The 14,602-nt window shown below is 35.0% G+C and overlaps 1 protein-coding gene across 5 annotated transcripts in view; it reads left to right on the top strand.

Annotated features, from left to right (window-relative positions):
* The window catches only part of EPS8 (epidermal growth factor receptor pathway substrate 8), a 176,082-nt gene that overhangs the window by 152,780 nt on the left and 8,700 nt on the right, over positions 1–14,602 (top strand). For all 5 annotated transcript variants that reach the window (XM_041736175.1, XM_041736174.1, XM_041736170.1 and 2 more), the window contains 3 exons: positions 1,035–1,143; positions 2,015–2,158; positions 11,560–11,782. In XM_041736175.1, coding sequence (XP_041592109.1) covers positions 1,035–1,143; positions 2,015–2,158; positions 11,560–11,782 — 476 coding nt within the window. The remainder of the gene's footprint in view (positions 1–1,034; positions 1,144–2,014; positions 2,159–11,559; positions 11,783–14,602) is intronic.

Below are 14,602 nucleotides of genomic sequence, written 5' to 3'. Positions count from 1 at the left end.
CTTCTGGAGTTGCTAAGAGGTTGTACATTACCTGTGATGATAGGATACATTGCATCCACAATTGTCCTGCTGGCCCTGCTATGACTCAGTATTCCAGAGGACCTTGGTGGACCACTTGACGGAAACAATGAACAAACATCTTTAATTCCTTTCTGCTTTTTCTCTTGTAGAAATGAGTAGGAAATTGGAAAGGTAATTTAAGGAGAAGATGAGAGAGTAAAATTAATTAAAAAAAAGTTAAGGTTATTTTATTTTGAAATGAAGAAAATATTAGTACATTGTTGATATATCAAGTTTTATTGTATTATATATAGAAGTATTTTTAAAATTATGTTAAATATATTAATGGTCATTTAATGATTAAAGGAAATGTTTGGTTTTTAAAGAAAGCTTTCTTTTAAAAAAAAATAGGACTCTTGGACCTGTTCTTACTATTAAAATAAATTTTTAGGGAATTAATTAACTAATTAATTAAGAAGTGTTATTAGTCTTATACTTAATCTATACCTTCCCTTGCAGTTTAGGAACCGGACAAAGCTTTCCTAAAAATTGACACAGTCATAATTTTTTAAGATGAATTGAAAATATTGCTTGAATTAGTAAAACCAACATATAATTTAAATTGCACTATGGAAATTATCTTCAGTTTCCTTTAATTTTACAAAAAATGCTGACATTGATCTTTGTCCTAGTTCTTTCATGGTAGAGATGCTAATTAACAGAGCAGTATCCTAGTACATTTAGTGGACAAAGAATTCATAGATTTGCAGTCTACATTTGCCTTAATTAGTACCCACTAACCCTGTGACTTTCCTACTATTTATTTTTGCCCTACCCATAGTTTGCTCATTTTAATAGTAAAAATTCTGGTTATTTTTAGTTCTCACATTCTATGAAATATGATAAACTAAACTACTATTGAAATCATTTGTCAGAATATTTTCTGGTAGGAATTGACTTGCCTTAATGTTTTATTTCTCTTTTCAGCCTTTAGGAAGAGCTAGCTGAATGATAATTTCTCTTTCTTTTTATAGAAATTATGATCCACTCAAAGCACAACCCAAAAAATATGCCAAATCCAAGTATGACTTTGTGGCAAGGAACAACAGTGAGCTCTCAGTTCTAAAGGATGATATTTTAGAGGTAATAGAATTTTACTTTTTTTTAATACCCTTAATAAAATGGATTTATTGTATTCCTCTTTTGGTATAGATATCTAAACATACCTCAAAGAAAAGTTGAGGTCAAGAAATTATTCTTCAGTATTATTTTATTTTATCAAGGATAAAAGTATATTATAGATGCCTGTATCCATTTAGGAGAGGGAGTCGCTTCATCTAATTTTTTGTTTGTTGGGTTTCTCTAGGATATGAGGTGGGGGAAAGAAGTTGAATTTCTTGGCTTTCTTTGTCCTCTTTCTTTTTCTGTCCTTTATTTATTTTGGAATCAAGGCTAGTTACGTAAATGCATCAAAATATTTTAATAAGAGAAAGCATTTATTTCTTCCTATGCTAGTACCCTGCACAAATGTATCCATCAGTAAGTAAGCTAATGATTCTGGGAATAATCTACTATGATTCTCAAATCTCTTTCTTAGATCATAACTGGAAGTTAATCTTCTTTGATATATAATGTGGGATAGTCACAGTAGTATTTGTGAAAATAGTGGTTTTCATACTTTTCCTTCCTGTTTGAAGGATGTATACAAAGCCCTGTCCAAACAAGTCCTCCTAGTCACCTATAAGAACTTCAGATAATACAAATAGTAAAACACTCTTGGCAGGTAATGAGGTCTTCAAGTATATTTTCAATAGTGTTTCCATGTCTGTTCTACACTAGTAATTATAATTATTAGTGTAACTCCTGGGAATCACCTTCAACCCATAATATATTGATATTAAGTCAGTTTATTAGAAGTGAAAAAAGTTCCTTGGTCTAAGGAATAAAAATCGAATTTCCTTCATAGATTGTCTTTGGTATGGAATGATGCCTTTATTTTTTTGCATGATCACAGATCCTTGATGATAGGAAGCAGTGGTGGAAAGTTCGAAATGCAAGTGGAGACTCTGGATTTGTGCCAAATAACATTTTGGATATTGTGAGACCTCCAGAGTCAGGATTAGGGCGTGCTGATCCACCTTATACACATACCATACAGGTATTTATGATTATTTTTTAGCAAAATTTAACTTTTATAAACATCCAGATTCATCACTTGTCAATGGGACTTAAATACCTTTTGTGTATTAATCATTTTGAGACTTAATTTGTTGTACAATTTGTACAATTTATTTCCTAGGGTAATTGAAGGGCAATGGTGAAAGATATAGGGAATAATTATATATGTGTTTTTTCTGATTTATTTCTTCAGGAAATTGCTCAAAATGTTTACCAGTAAGTGACTGTTTCTCTGAATGATATTTTTACCATCATGACCCACCCATCTTGACCCATCCTACAATGCTTCTGACATTTGGAGAGGTAGTATTTCTGCCTCTTCACTTTTCTACCCATAGCTTTCCTATCTGGTGACTTCCTCTTGATGGAGGGTGACACTGAGACAGTGGTGTAGTGTCGAGCCGCTCATCTTCACCATCTTTTGCCCTCATTCTCTTAAATGTTCCACCACGGACTAACAGTGAACTTGCGTTCTTCTCAGCTTACACCAACACATGAGTATTCAGTTGGACTGTAATATTTTTCCTCTCTTGATTTTTGTGATTAAAATACACTTATGATATAGGGTAGATAAGTCAGGTTCTTCTTCAGTTTTGAGTGACATATTTTCAGGACTTTGCTGACCCTGTGTATCTCATTCACCCTAACATCTGAACTCACTTACTATTAAACCCTTGGGATTTTTGACCTATGACAGGATCTCAAATGTCTGGTCTGCTAGCAGAGGCAGAATGGATGGAACATCTTGTGTATAGCCTGTAAACCTCTGGTGGCTTCCGTATGATACTCCTAGGAAGAATTATTTTAATTTCAGAATCTTGAGCAAAAGATCACAACTGGCCCCATAATAATGTCATAAATTTGAGTAGAGCCTACATAGAATATGCAGTGAGATAATTAATTTTCATGCCAGATCTAGGCTTAGTAAAATACATGTTATCCAAATCTAGAATAGTGATCATACTCCTGATGCCATGACCTTTCATTTAGTTACTTTTGGCTCCTCATGGCATTTAAGTGAGTACAGGTCCCCTACTTATCCAGAGTGACTTTTGGCTTTTTTTAGAATCCAAAAGCTAAGCAGACTTTTAAAATAAAGAATTAGTGTACAATTTATATATCTTGATAACATAAAGTGATGACAGTAGAGATTGTTTGCCGTGCTTGTTTTGACTGGTCTGATGTGCATATACTTAATTTATGTTCATGATTTGTCATTAGCTGTTGATGCCAAAGAAGGAGTTTGAGTTATTCAAGGTATGGTCTGCTCTATTTCCTGTGGATTTTTGAAGTGATTTTTCCAACTTAGTCTGAATACCTTTTTCTTTCCTAAGTTCTTTCTTTTCTGATTTTGAGATGTGGTTACCTAACAAAGGCTCCTGCCTGGTTTATAAATGCCAGTCCTTTATATTATTTTCTGTAGAGATTTAGACCAAATGCCTCAAACACTGTTAAAGAGTATATGCTTGAAATATATGTCTAAAATATATAATAGAGTAATAGAGTGTATGCCCTTTGAACTTAATGGAATGTTTTTAACAATTAACTTGTGATAAGCTATAGGAAACAGTGTCCACAAAGGCTATCCCTAGATGCTGCATATGAACAAGATCTAAGAGTTTATATTTTAGAGTTAAAAACAATTACTCAAGTTTTGTGTGTGTGTACAGGGTTGCTAGGAATGAGCAAATCCAGTACAATGCCTAAAACTTGCAAACAGTATCAATTCTAAGTATTTTCTCCCACCTGAGATTTCCTAAGGAATTTAAACCTCTTTTACCTTTGCCTATATTCTGTGCAGTCTTGTCTTCCTCAATTCTGATTCTTGGCCTGAGCCATCAATTGACATTTCTGTTTAATGGTTGCTTCTGTTTAAAACTGAAGCAAAACTATTAATACATGTAATAGGTATAGAGAGTACTTTTTGAGAACATAAAATCTATTCCTCTTTTCCTGAACAGAGCCTCATCTTATATTTTTGTCAACTTTGGCACAACCAAGAAATTTTTTAAGTGCTCACAAGTTTTGGGAGTTTGTTTTGCTTCTTTATGTAAATAGAAATGTGTGGGTACTGCTTATTTGGGCTGTTTCCTTTTAAGCTTTTCAACACTATCTGACTGTCTTCTAAAAATTTCTGGATGCAACTCTGAATGGAAACATGTGGAAACATTATAGAAGCTGTGTGTGTGTGTGTGTGTGTGTGTGTGTGTGTGTGTGTGTATGTTTAGGTTAAGAGCCCTACTTTTAAAAGGTATTAAAAACAGTTTATTTTTTAACAGCTCCTGAAAACTTTGGGCTGAGCCCAACGAAACCACCAAAATCTTGTAAAATTTTAATACGTAGGCTTGACAATCTGCTATCTGGCATAAATCATACTCTGAAAGAATTCCTATTCTCAGAGCATTTGTAACAAACACACACACAATGACTAGATAAAGTAAGCTGGAAAATAAGAGCAATTTTGGAAATATATGCCAATCATTTTATATCTGTAAGAATAGCATTATTAGTTACCTTTATCTAAAATATCTAAAGAAATACTCTGTGTCTTATTTCAAAATTATAATAAAGGTACCACTATATTTATGTAGACTCCAGGGCTCCTAAACCCCTTGCATTATAAGACTCCACTGGATTACAAATAAATCAAAAGCAATTCTGTGTCTTATTCGTCTCTTCATTCATTCACCTCCCAAATATTTATTGAGTGCTAGGATCTTGCATTTGATGAAAAGAAAGACAGAAAGCCTAGTACTGAGCAGATCCTCCATAAAAGCCTGCTGTCTAGAGTCAGAATCTCTAACCCATCTGCCAGGGCTTGGCTCCTTTGTGCTTGGAGTATTACAAGCTATGGCCCTCTCTCTCCTCTGAAATGGATGGCATACTTTCGCCCTGGTATCTTCTATTCATTGAGATCAAAATTTTGAAGGAATTTAAAGTAACTTCTTGCAAAACCATTTTAGATCCCTGTTATATACTGCAGAAGGATACGTAGTGATTAATTGTTTAAGCTCTCTTCACATGCACAGATAGCAATGGTTTTACCCTCCAGAGTAGATAGGGCCAGCTCATGCTGTGGGCCAGGCATGATTTAAGGACTTCACAAATACTGATTCATTTAATTCCAACAGCAATCTTATGAAATTAGGCACATTTTTTATATGAAAAAACCAAGGTATGGAAAAATAAGTTACCCACAGTTACACAGCTGCGTAAAGCCAGGATTGGGACCCAGAACTCTGGACTCAGAGCCAGTGGTGAATCAGGCTTAGAAAAGATTGTTTTCTCATTTGTATATACATATGGTTTTCACTATATGAATCGCTTCAGGGACATTTTCTCAGAATAGCTTTACCATGCATTATATTGTGATAAAGTTATTCTGATAGTTGCTATCTTTAGACTGGGATTTTTGCCTTATCCATCCATTCCTTGGATTTCATCAATTCTTTCCTTTTTTTTTTCATCATTTAGGAAAATAATCCAAGTTACATAATTTACTTAGAAAGTAGACGTTTTGTGAATGGTGGGAATAAGGGAATTAGATGTAAACTGTTCCATGTGGCATCTACAAGTCACCAATTGTTTTAAAATGCATACAGTTGTGACTCTTAGTTTTCATACCATTGGGTTTCCTACAAAGACTAATGGTGGTTCCTGGGTGAGGGGCACAAGAGCTGCACTTGCCTGTTGTTCACACACTCTTGGTTGAAGATTCTCTTCTGATAGCAGGGATGCTAGTACTGGTAACAGAAGTAAATAGGTGTTGAATTGCCACCTGATGTCCCTGAGAGTCTGGGTTATTTAATATCCTCACATTTGGAGTGATTTTTCACAGCTCTATAAAGACTGCCATTCCCACCTAATGTGTTTCCCCCATGGGTTCCACAAAGTTTTAAAAATAAAAAGGAAGGACGTAATGAAGAACCTAAGAAAGACATGGAACATTGAAAAAAGATTTAATGAAATCACAGGGAAAAGGAAGTAGGTGCTTATGAGAGATTATGGAAAAATAAAGATAAATAACATACCTGTTAATAATTTTTTTGTAGAGCATTCTAAGACTTTTTGTATGTTAGCTGGGCAAAAGATCAATATCCAGGGTGCTTTCTCCCCATCTGGAACCTACTCACCGCATAGTTTCCTGATATTTCTTTTGACTTGATTCCCAGACCTCTAGCACTGTGAGTGTTCATCTACTAGAATTACCTTTTGCCCATATAGATTCTCATGCTATACGAGAGCAGAAACTAACCCCTCCCTGCTGGTTTTTTTTTTTAAGATTTACTTATTTATTCATGAGAGACACAGAAAGAGAGAGGCAAAGACATAGGCAGAGGGAGAAGCAGGCTCCCCACAGAGAGCCCGATGCGGGACTCACTCCTGGATCCCAGGATCACACCCTGAGCTGAAGGCAGTTGCCCAACCACTGAGCCACCCAGGCATCCCAAACCCCTCCCTGCTGTTATTTCTGGTGTACTCAAAGGCTTGACTAAAGAAGTCTTTCATTTGTTAATAATTATTAAGTCTATGTGCTTATTACTATCATAGATAGTCTTACTCTACCAAGGTGCAAATAATTATGATTATCTGGTCATTATGGTCCTGTGAATGAAACAGAAGGTTTCCTATCTTCTCTGTTTCCTAGCAAGAGATACTGTGAGAGTATGGAAAAAGCCCCAATTTAGATATTGATTTGCAAGGATTCTAGTCCTGATTCCACCACTAACTAGCTGTGTGACCTTAAAGAAAATGTTTTGTTTTTCTGTCTTCCAGTTTGCTCAGCTGTGAAATGGAGAGGGTCAATGACTTTCATGATCTCCACAGTCCAGTCTAGATAGAAACTTCTGGTATTTTTCTCCATGTATGTTTAAATAGCCCTAAATTAGAAGTGGAAATATTTCCTGTGGGTGACTTTTAAGCCACTAGCAGTACCAGTTTCACCCCATGTTATGAATGCTCTGTTTTTCAAGCTCAATCCAGATATTCAGATACTGCTAGACAGACAGTAACCATTTTACTAGAGATGTTTTCATATTCACTTCCAGCAGACCAACTTCCTGATAATGTTCACTTATTTAAAATGTGTTTTTTAAAATTAATCTCATGGGATGCCTGGGTGGCTCAGTGGTTACATGTCTGCCTTCAGCTCAGGTCATGATCCCAGAGTCCCAGGATCAAGTCCCACATTAGGCTCTTCGTGTGGAGCCTGCTTCTCCCTCTGCCTGTGTCTCTACCTCTCTCTCTCTCTCCTTCTCTCTCTCTATCATGAATAAATAAATAAAATCTAAAAAAAAATCTCAGAACAGTCTATTCATCTATTAATTAGAGGCATGGTTTTTAGATAAGGATACTTACTTTTTACTCTTGCCTCATGTGTTGACATTTTCCCAAATATTTCTTGCAATAATTTGAATAGTCCTCTCCCTCTCCCTCTGTTGTTCTTTCTTTCTTTCTTTCTTTCTTTCTTTCTTTCTTTCTTTCTTTCTTTCTTTCTTTCTTTCTCTATCATCTATAGATATAGATGACTATATATGGTTACTATTTATATATAGTAATGATTGCCCAACATGCACATGTACAGAATTATAAAATTCTGCTTGTAGTTTAAACCTAAAGATGACTAAAACACACCATGATATATATTTCCCTCTGTAAAGTCAACTTTTAAATAGGAATCAGCCTTTTTTTTAATGTGTTCCAATTGTATTCTTTATAAGCTATAAGATGAACCTACTTAATATTTCAAAATCACAGTACTCTAATATACATATCGTTACTTAACTACTCTAAACTGTTTACACTGTAGCATGATTCTATATAATTAGTTTTCCATGGCTAGATAAGAGTAATGGGAATTAATTATATATTTACAAGCACCTTCATTGGTTGATTTGTGGACAGGTAATTTTACTGTCAAAAACTAATTTGCTCATGTGTTCTGATATTTGATGTGAATTGTAATTGATATTGTTTTAGTTCCATCTCCTGTGTTAATTTTCTCATTTGATGTGATTTGCTCCATTTTCCTAATAGCAATTACTTGGCGAGCTGTCAGAGGTAACCCACATTTGTTCCCTCATGGCACTTCTTTTTAATATCATTTTTTGGATTCAATTTCTGGACTTAACACCCTCCAAATGTTCCAGCTGTGCCTTTTTTTTTTTTTCCACTGCAGAGTTCCAAAGAGACCAAATTTAGAGGAAAAATGTGCAGGTTAAAATTTTAAGAACAGTTCAATTTCAATGGCTTTGTTGGGCTTGCTTGCATAACTCCCTCTCTGAAGCAGTATCTTGAATGAATCAGGAGCTTATCTCTAAATAACTTTCTTTAACCCTGGAGAATTTCAGCTTTTGTGGCTAAAGAAAAGTGACTCATTCTGACTTAATTATCAATAAGAAAGTAGATTTGCCACGGAGTCTAGTAATTCGGACTCCTTTCAGAGAAACAAAAGACAAAGAAAGATTTTGTTTTAAACAAAACTTTAAATGCATCTGTGGGAGATGAAAGGCAATAGGTAAGAGGGCGACAGTCCCTGTACAGAAGTTGGTCCACATCAAGGTGACCATTCATGCTGGTTTGCTCACAACTGAGGAGTTTTAGGGACATGGGACTATTCTGTACTAATCTGGGAAAGTCCTGGGCAAACCAAGAAGTTTGGTCAAGATTTTGCGGGGGCGGGGGGGGGGGCAGGATTTAGAGCTTCAGCCCTTGGTTCAGGAGAAGAAAGTTCAGGTTTAGTTCTGCTCTCCAAGACTTCCCATTTATTGAGGAGCCATCAACTTGGATCTGCCTCCAACCAAAAATAACCAAGAGACAAATAATGAAGGGAGGAACAGTCGCTGGGTGGGGGGTAAAGGAAAGTGAAGAAGATTGAGAGGGACACAGAAAAGTGATTTCAAGAGGCAATACTGATCTTCTGTTTCCTCTGCACCAAGAATGACAAATCAGTTTCCAAAGGAAAGCTGCCTTGGTTGCTGTTTCTGAGCAGGTTCTAATGATTTGAGGAAACGCTTTTCCCCTTTTCATTCCATGGGTTGGAAACATGAGGCAGGAAGAAAGGACCAAGAAAAGGGGAAAATATGCAAGTAAATTCATGAAAAGTTTTCATATGGTTTCTCTTTAATCCAATATTTATGTTTAAAGCCTTTTTCTGGTAGGTTATATGGATAAAGTTGCGTGATACAGCAACGCCAGATGAATGAGATGAGACACAATTCAGGCTTGATTTTAACAGTCACACACAGCATATCCCGTTTTTCACAGTATCATTTGATGGATAGCAAAACACTAGCCGCTCTTGTTTTTATGAAAGCAGGAAATATGAATCATATCATGGAATGCAGGGCTGATAGCATTTGTTTGTTTATGCTTTAAAAACAATAATTTAAACTGACACTTGAGATCCTACTGTGAGAATTCACTAACCCTTCATGAAATTATGTGCAAAGGATATTCTTGTCAAGGGCACATTGCATATACATTAATCAGATGACTTTGGTGTGTGCTAAGTATAATATTTTGGTGATATTTGCTGTATTTTGGTTGCTTTCAAATATTTTATTGGCCCAAATATAGGAATATTGTTTTATGGGAGATCACAATAATAAAATAGATGCTATTATTGAATATAATAGGAATGTTTTTAGCCTCCACTGATGAGGGCCAGCAGTCTCTGTTTCTGTCCCATCTAACTCCATGGCGAGCTCTTATAAATCTTATTCTCTATTTCTTCCCTCCCTCTTCTCTTCTCCCTTCTGTCCTGTCTCCAATATCTATCTAGTGGCATTACAAGCTCTTCTTTCACTTCTGCTTTCATGTCTGCTTTATACCCTTCCCACCTGCCTCACCCCACTGGCTGGTGAGTGGTAGCAGTCAAACAGCAGAGAAGAAGAACCAGGGTTTCTTCCCACACTGGTTTCCACAGGTGTTACTCATTTGCTGTGAAGGCGACTATGATGGTGTGGTTTTGGGTTTTTTTTTGTTGTTGTTGTTGTTGTTATTTTCTTTCTGAGTAATGACTTAATTTTAAAATGTTGTGTGTGTTGTGTAGTTTTATGTTTTTCATCTCTGTGGAAATTGGGGAAGCTTCTTCTAAAATCAATATCACCTTATATTTGGGCCAATTTAGGAATTAAAAGTAAATCTTGTTCTGCCCAAAGGACCAGATTACCAAAAGGCCTACCTTTTGCATTTTTTTTCTGCTAATCTTGAATTTTAGCATAATTAAAATTGTGTCAGTGCAGATCTAAGCTTTACCTAAATTATAAGTCATTGTTCTGTATCTTTGATTCTACCAAAAAACACCAAAAACAAAAAACAACCAAAAACTGCCTTTTGAGAATTTGGAACTTGTTATAATGCAGTTATCTATTAGTTAAAATTATTTTATTTAAAGTTGTAACTCTTCTGCGTAGTTTAATTAGGGAATATACAAAAATACAGTTTTTAATAGCCTAACAATGATTATTTAAAAATTACTGAAAATGGGCACTGAGGGGGGCACTTGATGGGATGAGCACTGTGTGTTATACTATACACACACTGTGTGTGTTGGCAAATTGAACTCCAGTAAAAAAATATACAAAAAAATAAAAATTACTGAAAGCTATTTTGGATTTTAACACATTAGCCTTTTTAAATGCAAATCCCCACATGGACTTTTTAAAATACATGTTTTCAAGTTGCAGTAATAAGTATTTAAAGACCATACCATTATCCTTACCACCACCTACCCCACAGCATTCCTGTTTAACAAGGAAAGTTTCTGATTTTTATAAGTTGACATTAAGATAATGGCAGAAAGTGTTATGACTTGAAAAACATTAACAACATTTAAAAATTACTTATTTATTTTAAAACATAGTCCTTTTACCTACTGAGATACTACTTTTTCTTAACAAACTGCATGGAAACAGTATAATTAAACATTATTTAATCTAGAAATATTTTTAAACTAAGGAGTAATTAATGCTTTATGTTACTGATATTTAAATTTCCAGGGCAGTTAGAGGTTAATATTGATGGAAATTATAATCAGAAATCTTTTGACCTATCCTGATCTTGTGTGATTCCAAGTTCTAATCTTATTTTTTTTAATGTTTAGGACTATTATCAATACTACTATTTACTATTGGTAAACCTTTTTGACTCCTTAATTTACATTTTGAATTTGAACAAATATGTAGACTACTTAAATGATTTCTAATGATCATTGTATCATATACGATTGGAGGTGTGTGTATGTACACACGTTTACTATGGATTTGTAGGTAAGTTAACAAATAAATAGCCAACAATGTCATGTCAAAGTATATACTATTTTCCTAGCCTAGGTTTCATATTTTTGCAATTTCAAATTAATTATTTGTCTTTTTATAGAAACAAAGGATGGAGTATGGTCCAAGACCAACTGATACTCCCTCTGCTCCATCACCTCCTCCAACACCGGCTCCTGTTCCTGTCCCCCTTCCTCCTTCTACTCCAGCACCTGTTTCTGTGCCAAAGGTCCCGGCAAATGTAACCCGTCAGAACAGCAGCTCCAGTGACAGTGGTGGCAGCATTGTGCGAGATAACCAGAGACACAAACAACTTCCAGTGGATCGTAAGTTTCCCAGGGAAGCAAAAATGTACAGTTTCTTCTGTGAATTAAAAGGACTGCTAAGTAGAATATTGTTTATTATTAGTTCTCTTGGTATTAAACATTGTTAAATATAAATAGTGGTCCTTCATACGTGCATGGTACTTCAAAGATTGCAAAGACTTTCTTTCATCTAGTTTCTTGTCTTTCAAAACATTCTAAGAAACAAGTTCTCTCTACTCTCTGTCTTTTGTGTATAGTTTTACACATATTCCAATATATTGTGGTGGTTGAATGCAGACTCTGGAGCCAGACATATTTGAGTTTGTATAGTAAAACACCACTTATGGCCATTGACCTTCAACCATTTAATAATTCTCTGTATACTTCAGTATCTGAAGAGTGGGGGAAAAGAATGGCATCTTCTAGGAAAATCGTGAGGGTTTAATGAAGTATAATTCATGTAAATCATTTAGATCAGTCATTCTCACCCAGAGATGGTTATGCCTCTTTCCTCCAAGGAATATTTGGTATTATCTGGAGATGTGTTTTGATCACAGTTTGCGTGGATGCTACTGGCATCTAACAGGTAGAAGTCAGGTATGTTTAGCAACATCCTACAATGAACAGATCCATCCCTGAACAATAGAATTATCTAGTCCAAGACATCAGTGATGCTGAGGTTGAAAGACTGATTTTGACCAGTATGACACACAATAAGCAGTCCAAATATTTCTTTCTGTCATCTTCAGCATCATAATCATCTTTGTCCTGCTCCTCTTCCTCTATTTGTGACATACACATGCTCACTTAACACAGTCAACCTACCAATACCAGGTCAAATTCGCCTTCTAAATTCAGGGCTTTTTTAAATTTAGACTTCAGCTTTGTATTTTCATAAAATTAAGTTTGATTTTTTATATGAATGATTTCTGTGAAAATCAGAATGAATGAATGAATTTATTTATTTATTTATTGAAAATCGGATTTTAAAAAGCTGAAAGAAAAGATACTCTGGCAAACTTTGGATTACCCTTGTTTGTCATGTTGAACAGCAGTGTAGATAATTTGAAAATTGAAGATAATTCTGAGATAGTTTTTATTATTTAATCTTCAAATTATGTTTGTATAAGTATTATTAAATTCTTTGCTTTCCCTATACTGGACATGTAAAAATTCTTCAAAAACTAGAGCACCAGGAAGATACTTCTTCAGTGTGTGTGTGTGTGTGTGTGTGTGTGTGTGTGTGCGTGCACACGTATATATGTATAAACAGTGTCTTTTGTTCTCTCAGTGTGCCTTCTTCTAGGGCTCAGTTCGGGGTTCTTCCCTCCACATAAACATACTTTTACTCTAAGTAAACAGTCTATTTCTATTTCTTTTAGTATTGTTGGAGAAGGAATGACTCTCAAATTTGTCTTCATATCAGATCTCATCTCTGCCATTCACATACAAGTATTGAACTATTAACTGTATTTTTAAAAAAGATTTACTTATTTATTTTAGAGAGGGAGAGGGGCCAAAGGAGAGAGCGAATCTCAAGCAGATTCCCTACTGAGTGCAGAGCCTGATATGGGGCTCAGTCTCATGACCCTGAGATAATGACCTGAGCTGAAATCAAGAGTCAGACACTTAACACACTGAGCCATTCAGGCACCCCTGAACTATTAACTAAGATTGGATGATTAGATTCAGAACCAATTTACTGAATCTTTCACTCCCATTTTCATCTGACATTTTTCTTACCTCAATAAATCATAGCCACATCTATTCAGTTGTAGTCATTCTTGATAAATTTTAAAAGAAGGTAATATATCTATATCTATATCTATCTCTCTATCTATACATATACATACACACACGTACACCATTTTTATTTTTTGGGCCTTACCCCATACCCCTTATTGCTGCCAAAACCACATGGGCTGGGGGCTGGGGCTGGATGGACACCTCCCCCTACCCAAACCCCTCCTGTGTGTGGTTGGAAAACTTTTTTGTTTTTTTGGGTTTTTTTTTTTCTGAATAAAAAAGATTCTACTAAAAAAAAAAAAACTCAAAAAACAAAAAAGTTTTCCAGTATAAATATATGTGTGTGTGTGTGTGTGTATATATATATGTATATATATATATATATGTTTACTTATATATATAAAGTATAGATAGATAGATAGATATAGATATAGATATCTTCCTGTTCTAGAAATTCTGGCTAAATACAATAAGCAATAACCTATTTTTATAGGCTATTTTATACTTCCCCAAAGTAGAGCAGATTTACCACCTTCATATCCATATCCTGACCTTACCAAAAAGTAGTGGAAAAGTGAAGTTTTAGAGAAATGATTGTGCAGCTAAAAGAACTGTGTGTGTGTAAGAGAGAATATGTGTGTAGAAGTTTAATACGCTACTGATTTTTTTAAATTTTGTGTATTTTTTTAAAAGATGCTTTTATTTTTCTCAAAGACACTTAAAGACATAGTTTTGAGATGAGATGTTCTATAAATATTTTTATTGATTTCCCTAAGGAAACTTTCCTCTTGGAAATGACTGTTCTTTTTTTCATTTTTACCACAAGTTTGTAACATTTCCTTTCTTTGATACGTCAGCGCAGTAATCTTTGACACGGTGGCACTCTTTCCAGGCCTAGATCAGAGTTCATAGGCATCTAGTCCCCATTTGGAACAGTCTGTGGATCAGGACAGTTTGTTCTTTGTCCTAGTCTAAGAAACTAAGAATAACCTAATGGGAAAGAGGAATAGTTTGAATACTTTAAAGATAGAGAACTCTCCTGATAATTGTGACTCATCACTTTTGAATCTGTTTTTCATAAGTAAAAGGGTGACA

The sequence above is a fragment of the Vulpes lagopus genome, chromosome 21, assembly GCF_018345385.1.
Source record: "Vulpes lagopus strain Blue_001 chromosome 21, ASM1834538v1, whole genome shotgun sequence".
NCBI classification, from domain to species: Eukaryota; Metazoa; Chordata; class Mammalia; order Carnivora; family Canidae; genus Vulpes; species Vulpes lagopus.
Note: the sequence above shows the minus strand (reverse complement) of the source record. Positions and strands in the feature narration are given on the sequence as shown.